Raw genomic sequence first — 16,199 nt, forward strand, 5'->3', positions numbered from 1 at the left:
ATTAAAGACACCCCTGTTTTGGATTTGGTCAATATTAGAGATACTCCTTTCTTTTCAAATTGATGACATGTTCCTTGACCTAGGTTTTCATATATGAGGCTAATATAAATGACCCAAATGCCCTCTACGAAACTACCTCTACAAACAGGGTTCTTTCTAGAGTGCAAACCAACATAGATATTAACTTTTAGCCTCAACCAAGACCTAAATATAACACCTTGGATGTTATGGTCTCGACAGAGATCAAGACGGTATACATATGTTACATAATAAATGTTTTAAGTATAAAAAAAATCATATGTTCAACATTCCAGTGGAATGTCTTGGTGGACAGTGAATCTATTGAAATCAAAATTTTCAACAGAGTCAAACTATGTCAACATTTAAAACTGTGGGTGGAAGCCAACAAACTATTTTACACAAATACTTCAAAATAGATGCCGTATACATGATGGATACTTCAGTTTTTAAGTGTGATTTTCACACCCTGGTCATGTCTCTGCTATACCCTAGTAATATAGCCAATACACTATGGGGATTTGGAGAAAAATAAGCGTCTAAAGTAGTTCAAAATTGAGAGAAGAGAATTAAACTTAATTATTATTAATTTAGCCCTAATTAGGCTTTAAAGCTATTACATAATCTAAGTAGATAAAAAGACTAAAAAGGACATCTAGACTTCTTTTAACACTCCCCCTCAAGTTTGTGCGTGGATATCAATAACGCCCAACTTGGACAGGACGCATTCAAAGGTGGTTTTGCTAACACCTTTGGTAAGAACATCAGCGAGTTGTTGAGATGTAGGAACAAAAGGAGTACAAATTTGTCCCGAAACAATTTTTTCTCTAATGAAATGACGATCAACTTCGATATGCTTCGTTCTGTCATGCTGAACCGGATTTGCCGCTATGTTAATAGCTGATTTATTATCGCAAAATAGTAAGAATGGGACTGGCACAGGAAGACACAAGTCAACTAGTAAGATCTTTAGCCACAACAACTCACACATTTCAAGTGCCATAGCTCTATATTCTGACTCAGCACTCGACCGAGAAACCACATTCTGCTTCTTACTGCTCCACGTTACCAAGTTGCCACCAACTTTAGTACAATACCCAGAAGTAGACCGTCTATCATTCACTGAACCAGCATAATCTGCATCTGTCCATACCTCAACACAAAGATGACTATGATTACTGAATAAAATACCTCGACCAGGACATCCCTTAAGATATCTAAGAATACGATAAACTGCAGTAAGATGAGATGTTCGAGGCAAGTGCATAAACTGACTTACAACACTAACAGCATAGGCAATGTCAGGGCGAGTCATAAACAAATAGATCAATTTTCCCACAAGACGCTGATACTGACCAATATCTGACACACACTCCCCCTCAGAATCAGCCAACCTGTGATTCTGCTCAATAGGAGTATCAGCGGGACGAGAACCAAGCTGACCAGAGTCACGCAGTAAATCCAAGACGTACTTGCGTTGAGAAATAAATATACCGGACTGGGACCGTGTAACCTCAATACCCAGAAAATAGCGAAGATTTTCAAAGTCCTTAATCTCAAATTGACGGCCTAAGTAAGTTTTTACCTTGGTAATACCATCATCATCATCGCCAATAAGAACAATATCATCCACATAAACAATCAGACCAACAGTTTTACCCTGGGAGTGACACAGAAACAGAGTGTGATCAGCGGAACTCTGATGGAATCCAAACTGATGCATGACCATAGTAAAGCGCTTAGACCATGCGCGAGGGGACTGCTTCAAGCCATAAAGCGAACGGCGAAGACGACAAACATGGGTAGGAGAAGCAGATGAAAGAAACCCAGGAGGTTGGACCATATCTACTTCTTCCTGAAGATCTTTATTGAGAAATGCATTCTTAACTTCTAACTGATAGAGAGGCTAGCCCCTAATAGCGGCAACAGAAAGGAGAACACGAATGGTGGTCATCTTGGCAACTGGAGCAAATGTCTCCTGATAATCAATCCCATAAATCTAAGCATAACCCTTGGCCACCAGACGGGCCTTATAACGAGCAATAGAACCATCCAGATTATGCTTAAGGATGAAAACCCAACGACATCCCACAGCTTTCCTTCCAGGGGGAAGAGGAATAATTTCCCAAGTCTGAGTCTTTTCAAGAGCAGTCAACTCATCAACCATAGCCGCTCGCCACTCAGGATGGGTAATAGCATCTGCAACAGTAGTAGGAAGAGAAATAACAGAAACAGAAGTAAGAAAACTCCGATAGGAGGGTGAGAATGCAAAATCAGATACATAATTAGAAATGAGATAAGTACAAATGCGCTTACCCTTACGAGTGGCAATAGGACGATCATCACATGGAACAGAAGGAGGCGGAGCTGGAGGCGAGGAGGCGAGCTGGTCTGGCATAGGAGTGATGGTAGTATCACGTTGACATCGAGAGTAAACCTGCAGGGGAAGAGGTGACATACGGACAAGGGGTGGAGAGGGTAGAACAGGTAAGGGAAGAGGAAAGGGGACAGGTAGGGGATCATCAAGAGATTCTAGGGGAAACCACTCAGAATAAATTCCAACGGACCCATTGTAGTAGGGGGTATGTTCAAAAAATGAAACATCCCGAGAACTGAAATGCCGTCGAGAAGGAGGATGATAACAACGATAACCTTTCTTGGTAGAGGAATAACCCAAAAAGATACATTTTATGGCCTTAGGATCAAGTTTAGTACGAGTTTGGTCAAGAATTTGAACAAAACAAACACATCCAAACACACGCGGAGACAGGAGAAACACGGGACGATCTGAACAGAGCTGAGAGAGAGGCGTGGCAAACTGAAGAACCCGAGAGGGGGTTCGATTAATAAGGTATACAGCAGTAAGAACTGCATCGGCCCAATAGGATTGTAGCACATTCATACCAATAGAGATGGCACGGGCTAACTCTAGAATATGACTATTTTTTCGTTCTGAACGACCATTCTGCTGAGGGGTCTTAACATTAGACATTTGATGCTCAATGCCAAACTCTAAAATTTTTTTTAAGACCTCACTATAGGTGTACTCAGTTCCATGATTAGAACGGAAAGTCTTGACTGTACGACCAAACTGGGTATGGACCATAGCAAGAAATTGCTTGAAGATCCCACAAACTTCACTTTTGTATTTCATAAGATAGACCCAAGTAGTGCGACTGTGGTCATCGATGAATAAGACAAAATAGCGAAAACCAAAAAGGGATGCAACTGGGGAAGGTCCCCACACATCTGAAATTAGGTCAAACAAAGCAGGTGTAGTAGTATTCATACTAACAGGATAAGAAGAACGTACATGTTTAGCTAATTGGCAAGTTTCACAAGAAAAATCAAGCAACTTATTATTATTAAATAAAACAGGGAACATGTGTTGCAAATAACCAAAGAAAATATGGCCTAAGCGTAAGTGCCAACGCATTACAAGAGCCTTATTAGACTGACTATTACTACTAGTACTAATAAGTTGAAAAGCAGAATGGGTGCTAGATGAATTGGGTACGTCCAAGAGATACAATCCATTCACTTCACGTCCAGTTCCAATCGTTCTCTTCGACCCCAGATCCTAAAAGACACAATGAGAGGGATAAAAGGTTACACTGCAGTTCGAATTTTTGGTAAGACTATTAACAGAGATAAGATTAGTACTAAGTTGAGGAACATGTAGTGTGTTATTTAGGGATAACGAAGATGTAACAGGAAAATGACCTTGACCAGCTATATAAGACAAAGACCCATCGGCCAGGCGAACCTTGCAATGACCAGAACAAACGCTATAGGTTTTAAAAAAGAAAGACGTACTGGTCATGTTATCTGAGGCACCAGAATCAATGATCCATGGTGAGGAAGTGGTGGAAACACTGTGTGCAGATGCAAAGGTACCTAAGTGAGCGAAGGTAGAAACCGGCTGAGATAAGGTCTCCATCTGATTGAAGAATTTTCTAAACTTGTCAAGCTCGGCTTGGGATAGAGATACCGAATCCGATAAGGAAGTAGTAACTGAAAGATGTGCTAAATCAGTTGTCTGCTGAGAGACTACATGAGCTGAAGATCGTTGAGATTGTTGACAGTTCTGATTAAGACAACCATGAAGTGCATAACAACAAGCCTTCACATGACCCAACTTTCCACAATGATCACACTTATGTAGTTGACGGGTAGGCAGAGATCCACTAGGAGGCTATGGAGAAGGTAGGCGAGCAAGTATAGCAGAATGATCTCCTGAAGAAAGAGGTAAGATAGCTGTGCGACGACTCTCATCAGCCAAGACATAAGAATATACAGTCTATAAAGACGGAAAAGGATCCATACCCAATAAATGAACTCTCACAAACTCAAACTCATCCCGGAGACCCGCTAGAAATTGAAAAACCCGATTCTTATCCAGAATTGACGCATACAATGTCTCATCAAGAGGGTCCTTCCAGGTGTAATACGAAGAGTAAAATGTCAACTCTTCCCACCGAGCACGTAATTGTGATATATAGGTAGTAACAGAAGAGTCACCCTGCAAGAGACGAGAAATCTCACGCTCTAGGTTAAAAATCCGGACATTGTTTTGATGTTGCGAGTAAATGCTCTTTGCGGAATCCCATATCTGTTTTGCTATCGAGGAGAACATAAAACCGCTGCAATGTGTGGTTGAATAGATGTAACCAGCCAAGAACGGACTATTGAATCATTAGCAAACCAATGTGAGTAAGAACTGTCAGTCTGTGCAGGTTGTTTGTCTGCCCCTGTGAGGTAACCGATCTTCCCTTTTCCACCAATGAACATTTCAACCGATCGTGCCTAAAGGAGATAGTTAGGACCATCTAATTTCACGGTAGTGATTTGAATGCCTGGAAAGTCAGTTGAATGAGAAGGAAGACCACTCGATCCATTACTAATACCAGTGACCGAGGAAGAGGATGACTTCTGCCATCAAATAATCTAAGTACTTTGGTTTGAAGAGAGTTCAAGAAGATGAGAGTATGACTCCCTAGGATAAAGTGATCGCAGCACCCTAAAGGTGACAATGCACGATCAAAGAAGCTGTAAAGGTTGATTAAATGCTGTTGTGGTTGCCCCAAGAAATCATTACCGCAAGTATAAGGAACCAATGAGCAAGATAAGCGTGAGAATAGCCTCAAACACCACCCTGTTGTGATCGAAAAATTCCGTAGGTGTTCAAAAACACTGCCGGCACCCTCATATAACCACTACGGGAATCGAAAAAATAAAACACAGGTACCTGCTATGTCGCACAAGACAGAGCAGCCACCTACAGTCACCTGGTATGTCGCACAGGTCAGAGCAACCACTTATTGGTGTCGCCTGCTCACGATCAAACTATCTGTTGTGGTTGTAGAGCTCAGACAGCCACCTGCTGTGTTGAAAAAACTCAAAAAAATCCACCTCCTGTGATCGTAGATGTCCAGGCTGTTACCGTTGGTGTCGCAGGACTTCACTATAGGCACCTTGGGTGTCGCAAGGCTGAGAGACAGCCACCTTGGGTGTCGCAGGCCCTAAACAGCATCGTTGCTGTAAGTACAGCCTGATCACAGGCTTTGAACCTTGTTTAACTTCCTATCGCATGATGTGATTAGGGTTTTCAACAATAGAAAACCCCCGTAGGGGTGATATGGGTTGAAGACGAGTGGTGTAGAGGTTTGTTTTAAGGACGAATAGGTCGATTGAGTTTGTAACAGATGAAGAAGAAGAGTTCGATAGAGATACAGAGAGCAGGCTCTGATACCAAGTTCGAAATTGAGAGAAGAGAATTAAACTTAATTATTATTAATTTAGCTCTAATTAGGCTTTAAAGCTATTACATAATCTAAGTAGATAAAAAGACTAAAAAGAACATCTAGACTTCTTTTAACAAAAGTAATAGAACAGAAAGGTTCAATGACTTTGATCAACTTAGGATTTGGAAAATCTGAGAAAGAAACTATTATCACAGTCCTAATATTATGTTAACGCAAGAGGAAAAAAGTATAATAATCAATTGATGATAAACAACCATAGTTTTAAAACTCGACTCAACTGTCCATCAAGTGAGTCAAGTAAAAAAATTCACGAGTCAATTTGGACGAGTCAAATAAAAATATTAAAAAGATAATTTAGACAACCTTGGTTAATATTTGAGATGCCTCCTATGTTTTCAAACTGGTGATATAGCTCTTGACCTCATTCTTCACTGAGCGACTAACAGAAAATGACATAAAATACCCTCATTGTCAGCCTCTAGACAAAGGCCCTTGGTTTTTCTCCCCCAAATATGTCATCTGCAGCTTTTAGATAAACTTTGTACCCTCCTCTTCAACCTAAAGATCTATATCCTCCAGCCTTCATACCTAACAAAAAAACATAAGAGTTCTAGGGAAGTAGAAGACAATGAATCTTGGTTTTTTCTCCCCAAAACCGATATCACAAAATTCTACAAATTTTCTAAAATTTCAAAGAAAAAAATGCCGAAAAGGATATAGGTCAATTAATCTGATGACTCATTTAATTGCCCCATTCCCTATTTAAGCGTTCTCCTCTGTGTTTGATGATATAGACCGCTTAATTCGATGACGCATTTAATTTCCACCTTCCCTACTTAAGGGTTCGATGACTCTGGCTACCTCTAACGAATCTCCAACGAGTGGCAACCTTCCCATAAGCGGGAAATTGAGTTTTTTTTCTTTCCGTTTCTTTTTTTTCGTTTCCTGTTTTTGGTTCTTGATTTATTCCTAAAAACCCTTTGGCCTAATTCCTCTTCCAAAATTATTAAACATTCTTTTATTCTTTATTTCTAAAACAAGAACCTTGATTAATTATTGAATTTGTTTTTTTCGAAACTTTCCAATATTTAAAACTATGGTAACGACAGGAAATGTCATCAATAAAAAAAGTGGTAACAACAGGAATACTATAAGTTTACTAGCAACGAGCAATGAATTAGTGAAATAAAATATAAAATGGACAACTTTAGACTCATCAGCTGAACAAAAGGAAAAAAGGGGCAATAAAACACATGCAAGATGCATAATCCATGCGTGGAGGCTTGAGCTTGTGTGAGAGTCGGAGATATACAATTTCTATTCAGTGTATTTTAGATCCAGATTATGTGACAAATATATATAATTAAATAACCTTGCAATTTTGATGTTAAAACATCGATAGGCATTTCAATTTTTTTTTTTTTTTTTTGCTTTGTTCAGTGTGAAAATGAATTAAGCAATCTTTAGATTTATGTCCCATGATAATTAACTTCATCAACTTTCACTCTTGAGAGACTGATACCTAGTTTCTTTAGATCATAAATAAAAGTTGCTCGGAAGTTCTGCTATATCTGGAAAAGCTAGAAAGTGAATACTCACATTGGCATCCACCACCCAAAATTGACTCCTCGCACTGTCAAAAGCAGCAGCATTATTGCCTAACATCCTTGCCATGGTTTTCCTTGCAGCATTGACAACACCTAGTCCAGCACTGCAATAGCACAAATTCAACAAGTTTCAAAATCTAGTAAGACTGGAAGGATGTTATCACATAATGCAAATTCTTTCAAGCTTGTACAATAAACTGCCTGAGATATTATGACAACTGGAGTTTCAATGATTCTAGCATTCATGCATGTTCATAGCAACAGAAAACAGAAGCCAGCAACAAAAGACGTTCAGATTTGATGCAAATTACTCCTTACAAGTTACAACCAATAATTCATGCAAATCTATCATCACATAGCAAAATACAGGACCAAATTTTCCAATTTTTATAGAAGTAGTAAGGATTTTTTAATCCAACATGTGGCATGTATCGATCAAATTTCCATGATTGCCCCAATAAGAGGAGACAAACGTCCATTGGAATACACTGCAGCACTGCACCAACACCACCCACATATTCTTTTATTGAAACAAAAAAACAAAGCAATGGTGAGAAACAGTAACCTCAATCTATCTTTTGAACGAGGAAACCTAGTACGGCTTTGAATTTCAGGAAAAGTTCCTAAGCATTGGAATTTCAAAATCATTCACTCACCTGGGACAAAACAACCGACATCACAGAAAAGGTTGCCTTCATGTCTATTCAAAGCTACGAAAACGAATGCTCTAAGATGCTCAATTTACCCATGTCCACATGTACAATACTGATACATATAGATGGATATTAGTCATATTAATGAACTACAAATTTCTCATTTCCTTGTGCATTTTTTTAAATTATTTTCTTAACGCCCAATAATTTGCTTGTTTGTCTCAGTATATTAAAAAAAAAGTATTTAAATAGCATATTATAAGAGGCCTAAAGAGCCAACTCCAAATACTTGTGTGGTTTTGATGAAGATGACAATTGATAATAATAAGGGCTGTAATGAAAAGAAAATTTTAGCAATATTAGAAGTTTCATTGCATTTGACATGAGTGAATACAAAAAATTGATACACAATATAAAAAACGATCTCAATTTTAGACAGTACAAAAATGTTTGTATTAGTTTTCCTAGTTTTGGGAAATGAAGAACAATGTCCCCATTTCTTATACCTATCTTCAGATTTAAACAGGGTTGAGGACATACTTGGATATAAAAAAAATATAGTCCAACTAACAAAAATGATAAATAGAAAATTTTAGAAAATCAAGATTTCCCAAACAACTTCCTTTTATTTGCAGACAAAAGATGCCCAACAAGTCTCAATTCAAAATGTAGGGAACATATCAAACCTTCCAGCACCAGCAACAACAATCTTCTGCTTTGGGAAGTCTATCATAGGTCTTCCTTGTGCTCTTACAGCCCCTAAAAGGCCAGCTATTGCAACTCCTGCAGTTCCCTACGGGGTATATTGACATATAATCATGTAAGCAATTAGAGATGAGTATTTCTCTAGATGTTAAAAATTAAATTGTTACAAATATTCTCTTTTTGGGTTGGTGATAAATCTTTGATGATTATATATAGTTTAGATGCTAGTTCAGATAATTTCCACAACACAGAAATCTAGAAAGCCCATGTTTGCTATCCATAAATAATAGAAGTGAAGTGTACGCAAAAGCATCAACTGCAAAGTTTAAACCCACTTTAATCATAATGACATACAACCTTGAGAAGCAAATGTGATAGCCCCATGACTCCAGCATTTATTTATGGATCGAATGATAAGGTTTTACATTATTTTGGTTGCTGTGAAAGCAAAGCGATTCTGTGAGAGTGACTTAATGAATCTTAATGACATAAAACCTTGGGAAGCAATGTGATAGCCCCAGGTTGTTAGACTATCATGAGCCCAAATTTTATTTTTATAGTTTTTGATATGTAAATGCAACTTGTATTAAAATGTGGTCGAGATGACCAACAAAGAGAACAAACGAGACAGAACAAAAGAAAAGAGTACAAAACAAAATACCCAGGCTACAATCAAGACAGCCTACAAACCCACTCTTCATATTTTACTGATTTACTTCATATCTTCCTCTTGCTTTTCTGTTGATCCCTTTTCTGTATTCTTTTGCTAGTGTCAGACATTCAGCTCCTTATTTTCAGTGCTAAGCAGCCCTAGTTCCAGCCTGTTGAACCCTAGAATTAACTTCAAGTTGATGAAGCCCATACTTAGATCAGCCATTTTAAAACCTCATATAAATTCCCTTTTAAGCTGAAAATCCTAACCAGACCCAGTGCCCAGAAACCTTACCTTAAGCCATCCCATTCCCATCCAAATCCTAGCCCTAATTTCCTTAAATCAAGGAGACAAAGAGGAAAAATCTTCTAGCCCTATTGTCCACCATCAGTTTTTGGTAGAGGAATGAATTATTGTGCTAAATGGAAGCTAGTATATCAACCAACAGAAATGTTGTGTAGCCAGACAAGTCAGTTTAGATCGCACCCTATAGCAGGCCATGCGTCAGTCAAATTTTCTCCTCTTTTCTCTCTATTTTGTCTAGAGCAAACAGTGGTTTACATTAAGAGTCTCCTGTGGAATAGCATTGCAGTCTTTCCAAGTTGGTCGCTTATTTCTCCCCAAATAGCAAACATTTAATCGTGCTTTTATTGGTTCAACTCTTGAAAGTAACTAATGTTCACCCTCTTTTTGGAATATTTGTTCGCTATCACAATGTCAAAATGCCATTGCAAATTCAAATATCACATTTCCCATTTTAGTTCTTTCTCCAAGTCTTCCTCCATGCAGGTCAGATCTTTTATTTTCCTTCCTTACATGACAATTTAAGTCTCTTCCTAACCACCTGAGTGGTAGAGTAGTGGTTCAATGACCTGGGAGTGCTCCCTAGGGTCATGCAATTGAGTCTCCCCACCTGTGATTTAACCTAATACTCATGTTTGTGGTGGCTGGGTGTATCCGGAGGGATTAGTACCACTTCCAAAAGGGGTGGAGACACCTTGTTGTATCCAAAAAAAAAAAAAATTATGTCTCTTATAAATATCCACTCCATAGGGAACTCGATTTTTATGACCAAATACTCCATAGGAAACTCTTAAATAAGTTCTGTTTTTTTTTTTTTTGCTAGGCAAATGAGATTACTAGTCAGAAATTAGTTGGTGAAGGCAGGTTTTGAACCCACCTTCCTCATCAAGGTTTAAAATCTTGTTTAAAAACAATGTTTTGTAGGAGAAAATTGGAGACAGCTTCGACCAAAATATTTTGAGAAAATAAAAAACATTCAATGTTTCAAGGCCAATGCTCCATTTTGGTCTCAATCAAAAGTGGAATATTTTGCGAAAATATTCCAAAAAGGCATGAAATTTTGAAACATGATTATAATCATCATCATCAAATGTCCACTTTGTAGTAGGCAAAGGGGATGGGAATTAGTTTTGGGAGGAAAGATGGTGTGAGGAATCAACATCTGCAACCTAAATACAGATTCCTCAAAAGGCACTCTAAAATTTCTGTGAACTCTGAGGCACAGTGAAGCATAAGACCTTTGACATAGCAGATAATGTCTGGAAGCTGAACTTCCTTTCCGTTGCATACCCTACTATTTCTCTACTTCCATACACCCCAATTCCCAAAGAACAGGGAAGGGAATAAGCCAAATTTTTAGATTTAATAAATCAAGTTTACTTTATTTAGATTCTTAGCTGCAAGAGCCATAGGTTTCAGAAATAAGTTCAGGAAACTCTTTTATTTTCGATAGTTGCTTTGTATTAGTGTGCTTATTTTTTTGGAAAGAGAATGTGACTAGAATTATAAAAGTGAATCTAATCATAGTTAACAGTCTAGGGCAGATTCTAATTCTGTTCTAATTAAAATTGAAACAGAAGGAGAGCACAAGACTGTTGTTCAGCCAGCCATCTACTTTTTCAAATTTAGACTAATTCAATGATATATTTTGAAGTTATTCTGGCTGTAGTCCAAATCTACTGCATTAGAAATAATTTTGTGCTTGTAATTATTATTTATAATATTCCATGCAGCATTCTAGTCTTATGAGCTTGACAAATAAATAATATCAAAAATTGAAAAGCACTTGCCAGGATTATTATAAATGCAGGTCCCTTAACATCTATTAACCCTCTTGTCGTCATGGAAAATTTCATGAAGTGATGCTGATAAGTTCTACAAAGGGGAAAAAAAAAAGTAGAAAGAAACTACATGGCTATTGTTGAATAACTCTTATTTTATTAGTTTTACAGATTTTTTGTCCTTTTTAGTCTTTTCACTTATTAGACCATGTAATTCTCTTAAAGCCTAATTAGGGCTTAGTAATAAACACTTTTTACAATTCTCTTATTTTAACTTGGTATCAGAGCCATCTCCTCTCCTTCCTCCTTGCTACAACCCCTCCTAAATCTACGTCACAACCTCTCGGTTCAGTGTAAATAATCACTCCCACGGGGGTTGTTTTACTCCATCCCTAATTGCAACATGCGATAGGGTCGTTAAAACTCATTGAAACTTTACAGCAGCAGCGGGGTTGCTGTTCTTAGGCCAACTAATGGCTCTAGAGACTTGCGACAATAGGTTCTAGATAGTTTTGGAACTCACGATCACAGTAGGGCTGCTGTTTGGAGTAGTTTGGGACCTACGAAGACAGCAGGGTTGCTGTTTGGAACCTATGAAACCAGTTTTTTGAACTCACGATCACAGCAGGGCTGCTGTTTGGAGTCGTTTGGGACCTACGAAGACAGCAGGATTGCTGTTTGGAACCTACGAACACAGTAGGGTTGCTGTTTTGAACCCACGCCATAGTAGATCATCGTCTAGGGTCTGCGATCACGAAAGATTGGTGTTTGTAATCATCGACCACAGCAGGGCCATCGTTTGAGGCCTGCGATCACTATAGGAGACCTGGTTTGAACCTGCGACCACTACAGGGACCCTGTTTGAAGCCTACGAATACTGTAGGGACATCATTTGAAGCCTACGATTAGCACAGAGGCCGTTTGAAGACTCATCTGAGGTCGGTGATCAGCACAGAGGCTGTTTTTGGAGTTGTAACCACTGTAGGGTCATCGTCTAAGGCATACGATCAGCACAGAGGTTGTTTTTTGGAGTCTGTACTCACAGCAAGGGTGCTGTTTGGACCTGTTTGGAGACTTGTCTAAGGCCTGCGATCAGCACAAAGTGTTTTTTTTTATCTGTTTGGAGGGCTGCGATCAACACAAGGGCTGTTTGGAGCTTGTACTCACAGCAAAGTTGTTGTTAAGAGTCATCCTCTCATCCTCTTGAACTCTCTTCAAACCAAAGTACATAGATTATTTTATTTTATTTTTTTTTGACTTCTGAGATGTCCTCCTCCTCGATCACCAGTAATAGTAATGGCACAAGTGGTCTTTCTTCTCAATCACTTGACTTTCCAGGAATTCAGATTACCACCGTGAAATTAGATGGTCCTAATTATCTTCTTTGGGCACGATCGGTTGAAATGTTCATTGGTGGAAAATGAAAGATCAGTTACCTCACGAGAGCGGACAAACAACCTGCACAAACCGACACTTCTTACTCCCCCTGGTTTGCTAATGATTCTATGGTCCGATCTTAGCTGGTTACATCTATGCAACCACACATTGCGGCTGGGTTTATGTTTTCCTCGACCACAAAACAGATATGGGACTCTGCAAAGAGTATTTACTCGCAACGTCAAAACAACGTCCGGATCTTTAACTTAGAGCGTGAGATTTCCCGTCTTTCGCAAGGTGATTTTTCAGTTGTCATCTATATATCACAACTACGGGCTCGGTGGGAAGAGTTGACCTTCTATTCCTTGTCCTACGCCTGGAAGAATTCGCTTGATGAGACATTATATGCGTCGATTCTAGATAAGAATCGAGTTTTTCAGTTTTTAGCCGGTCTACGAGAGGAGTTTAAGTATGCGAGAGTTCACTTATTGGGTATGAATCCATTTCCGTCTCTACAGACTGCGTATTCTTATGTCTTGGCTGATGAAAGTCGTCGTGCATCTGTCCTACCTCATTCTTCAGGAGACCACTCTGCTATGCTTGCTCGCCTACCTCCTCCACAGCCTCCAAGTGGGTCTCTACCTACCCGCCAACGACATAAGTGTGATCATTGTGGGAAGTTGGGTCATGTGAAGGCTCGTTGTTATGCACTTCATGGTCGTCCTAATCAGCAACGTCTACAGTCTCAACGATCTTCAGCTCATGTAGTCTCTCAGCCGACTCCTGATTCAGCACCTCCTTCAGCTATTACATCCTCATCAGATTCGGTATCTCTATCTCAGGTTGAGCTTGACAAGTTCAGAAAATTCTTTAATCAGATGGAGACTTCATCTCAGCCGGTCTCTACTTTCGCTCACTCAGGTACTTTTACATCTGCACACAGTGTTTACACCACTTCCTCACCATGGATCATTAATTTTGGTGCCTCCGATAACATAACCGGTATGTCCTCTTTTTTCAAAACCTATAGTGTTTGTTCTGGTTATCGCAAGGTTCGCCTGGCCGATGGTTCTTTGTCTTATATAGTTGGTCAAGGTTATTTTCCTGTTACATCTTCTTTATCCTTAACTAACACACTGCATGTTTCTCAACTCACTACTAATCTTATATCTGTTAGTAGCATTACAAAAATTTGAATTGCAGTGTAATTTTTTATCCTTCTCATTGTGTTTTTCAGGATCTGGAGTCGAATAGGACGATTGGCACTGGACATGAAGTGAATGGCTTGTATCTTTTGGACATCCCCAGTTTATCTAGTACCCATTCTGCTTCCCAGATTAGTAGTAGTAGTTAGTCTAATAAGGCTCTTGTAATGCATTGGCACTTACGCTTAGGCCATATTTCTTTTGGATATTTGAAACACATGTTCCTATTAGTATAAATACTACTGCACCTGTTATGTTTGACCTTATCCATTCTGATGTGTGGGGTCCTTCCCCTATCACATCAATTCTTGATTTTCGTTATTTTATCTTGTTCATCGATGACCACAGTCGTACTACTTGGGTCTATCTTATGAAACACAAGAATAAAGTTTTTGGGATTTTTAAGCAATTTCTTGTTATGGTTCGTACCCAGTTTAGTCGTACCGTCAAGACATTCCGTTTTGATCATGGTACTGAGTACACCTACAGTGAGGTCTTGAAACTTTGTTTAGAGTCTGGCATTGAGTATCAAATGTCCAATGTTAAGACCCCTCAGCAGAATGGTCGATTAGAAAGAAAAAATCGTCATATTCTAGAGTTAGCCCGTGCCCTCTGTATTGGCATAAACGTGCCTCAATCCTATTGGGCCGATGCAGTTCTTACTACAGTTTACCTTATTAATCGGACCCCCTCTCGGGTTCTTCAGTTTTCCACGCCACTCTTTCAACTTTACCCAAATCGTCCATTGTTCCCCCTTCCTCCACGTATATTTGGGTGCGTCTGTTTTGTTCAAATTCTTGACCAAACTCGTACAAAACTTGATCCTAAGGTAGTCAAATGTTTTTTTTTTGTTATTCATCTACCCAAAAAGGATACCGTGGTTACCACCCTTCTTCTCGCCGACGTTTTATTTCTCAGGATGTTTCTTTTTTTAAGCATACGCCATATTATAATGGGTCCGTTGGCATTCAATCTGAGTGGTTTCCTCTAGATTCACCTGATGATACTTCCCCTATTTTATTTCCTCTCCCCCTGCCTGTTCCTCCTTCTCCATCCCTATCAGTTCATCCCCTGCTCCACTGCAGGTTTACTCTCGACGTCCTCATAATACTGCCATCACTTCTATGCCAGACCAGCTCACCTCCAGCTCCTCCTCCTGTATCCTGTAATGATCATCCTATTGCCAGTCGTAAGGGTAAGCGCACTTGTACTTATCCCATTTCTAATTATATATCTGATTCTGCCCTCTCACCCTCCTATCGGAGTTTTCTTGTGTCTGTTTCCACTGTTTCTCCTCCTACTACTGTTACAGAAGCTATTACCCATCCTGAGTGGCGAGAAGCGATGATTGATGAGTTGAATGCACTTAAAAAAACTTAGACTTAGGAACTTGTACATCTTCCCCCTGGTAGGAAGGCTGTGGGATGTCGCTGGATTTTCACTCTGAAGCACAATCCGGATGGCTCTATTGCTCGTTATAAGGTCCGTTTGGTAGCCAAGGGTTATGCTCGGACATATGGGATTGATTATCAAGAGACATTTGCCCCCGTTGCCAAGATGACCACCATTCATGTTCTCTTTTCTGTTGCCGCTATCAGAAGATGGCCTCTTTTTCAGTTAGATGTCAAGAATGCATTTCTCAATGGTGATCTTCAGGAAGAAGTTTATATGGTCCAACCTCTTGGTTTTCTCACATCTGCTTCTCCTACCTATGTCTGTCGTCTTCGTCGTTCTCTTTATAAATTGAAGCAGTCTCCTCGTGCATGGTCTAAACGTTTTACTAAGGCCATGCATCAGTTTGGTTTCCACCAGAGTTCTACTGATCATACTCTTTTCTTACGTCACTCCCAAGGCAAAACTGTCGCTCTGATTGTTTATGTAGATGATATTGTTCTTACTGCAGATGATGATGCTGGCATTGCCGAGGTCAAAACTTACTTAGGACGTCAATTTGAGATTAAAAATCTTAGGCATCTTCGTTATTTTCTGGGTATTGAGGTTGCGCGGTCTCAAGTCGGTATATTTATTTATCAGAAAAAGTATGTTCTTAATTTACTCAGTAACTCTGGTTAGCTTGGTTCTCGTCCTGCTGATACTCCTATTGAGCAAAATCACAGGTTGGCTGATTCTGAG

General features: G+C 39.3%; 1 protein-coding gene across 1 annotated transcript in view; it reads right to left on the reverse strand.

The window, feature by feature from the left end:
• NAD-ME1 (NAD-dependent malic enzyme 1) overlaps positions 1-16,199 on the reverse strand; it is a 41,228-nt gene that overhangs the window by 18,817 nt on the left and 6,212 nt on the right. The window contains exons 9-10 of the mRNA XM_086456174.1: positions 8,730-8,836; positions 7,383-7,494 (exon numbers count right to left, since the gene is read on the reverse strand). Coding sequence (XP_086312300.1) covers positions 7,383-7,494; positions 8,730-8,836 — 219 coding nt within the window. The remainder of the gene's footprint in view (positions 1-7,382; positions 7,495-8,729; positions 8,837-16,199) is intronic.

The sequence above is a fragment of the Akebia trifoliata genome, chromosome 10 (genome assembly GCF_017979445.1).
Source record: "Akebia trifoliata isolate Shusen 1 chromosome 10, ASM1797944v1, whole genome shotgun sequence".
Classification (NCBI taxonomy): Eukaryota; Viridiplantae; Streptophyta; class Magnoliopsida; order Ranunculales; family Lardizabalaceae; genus Akebia; species Akebia trifoliata.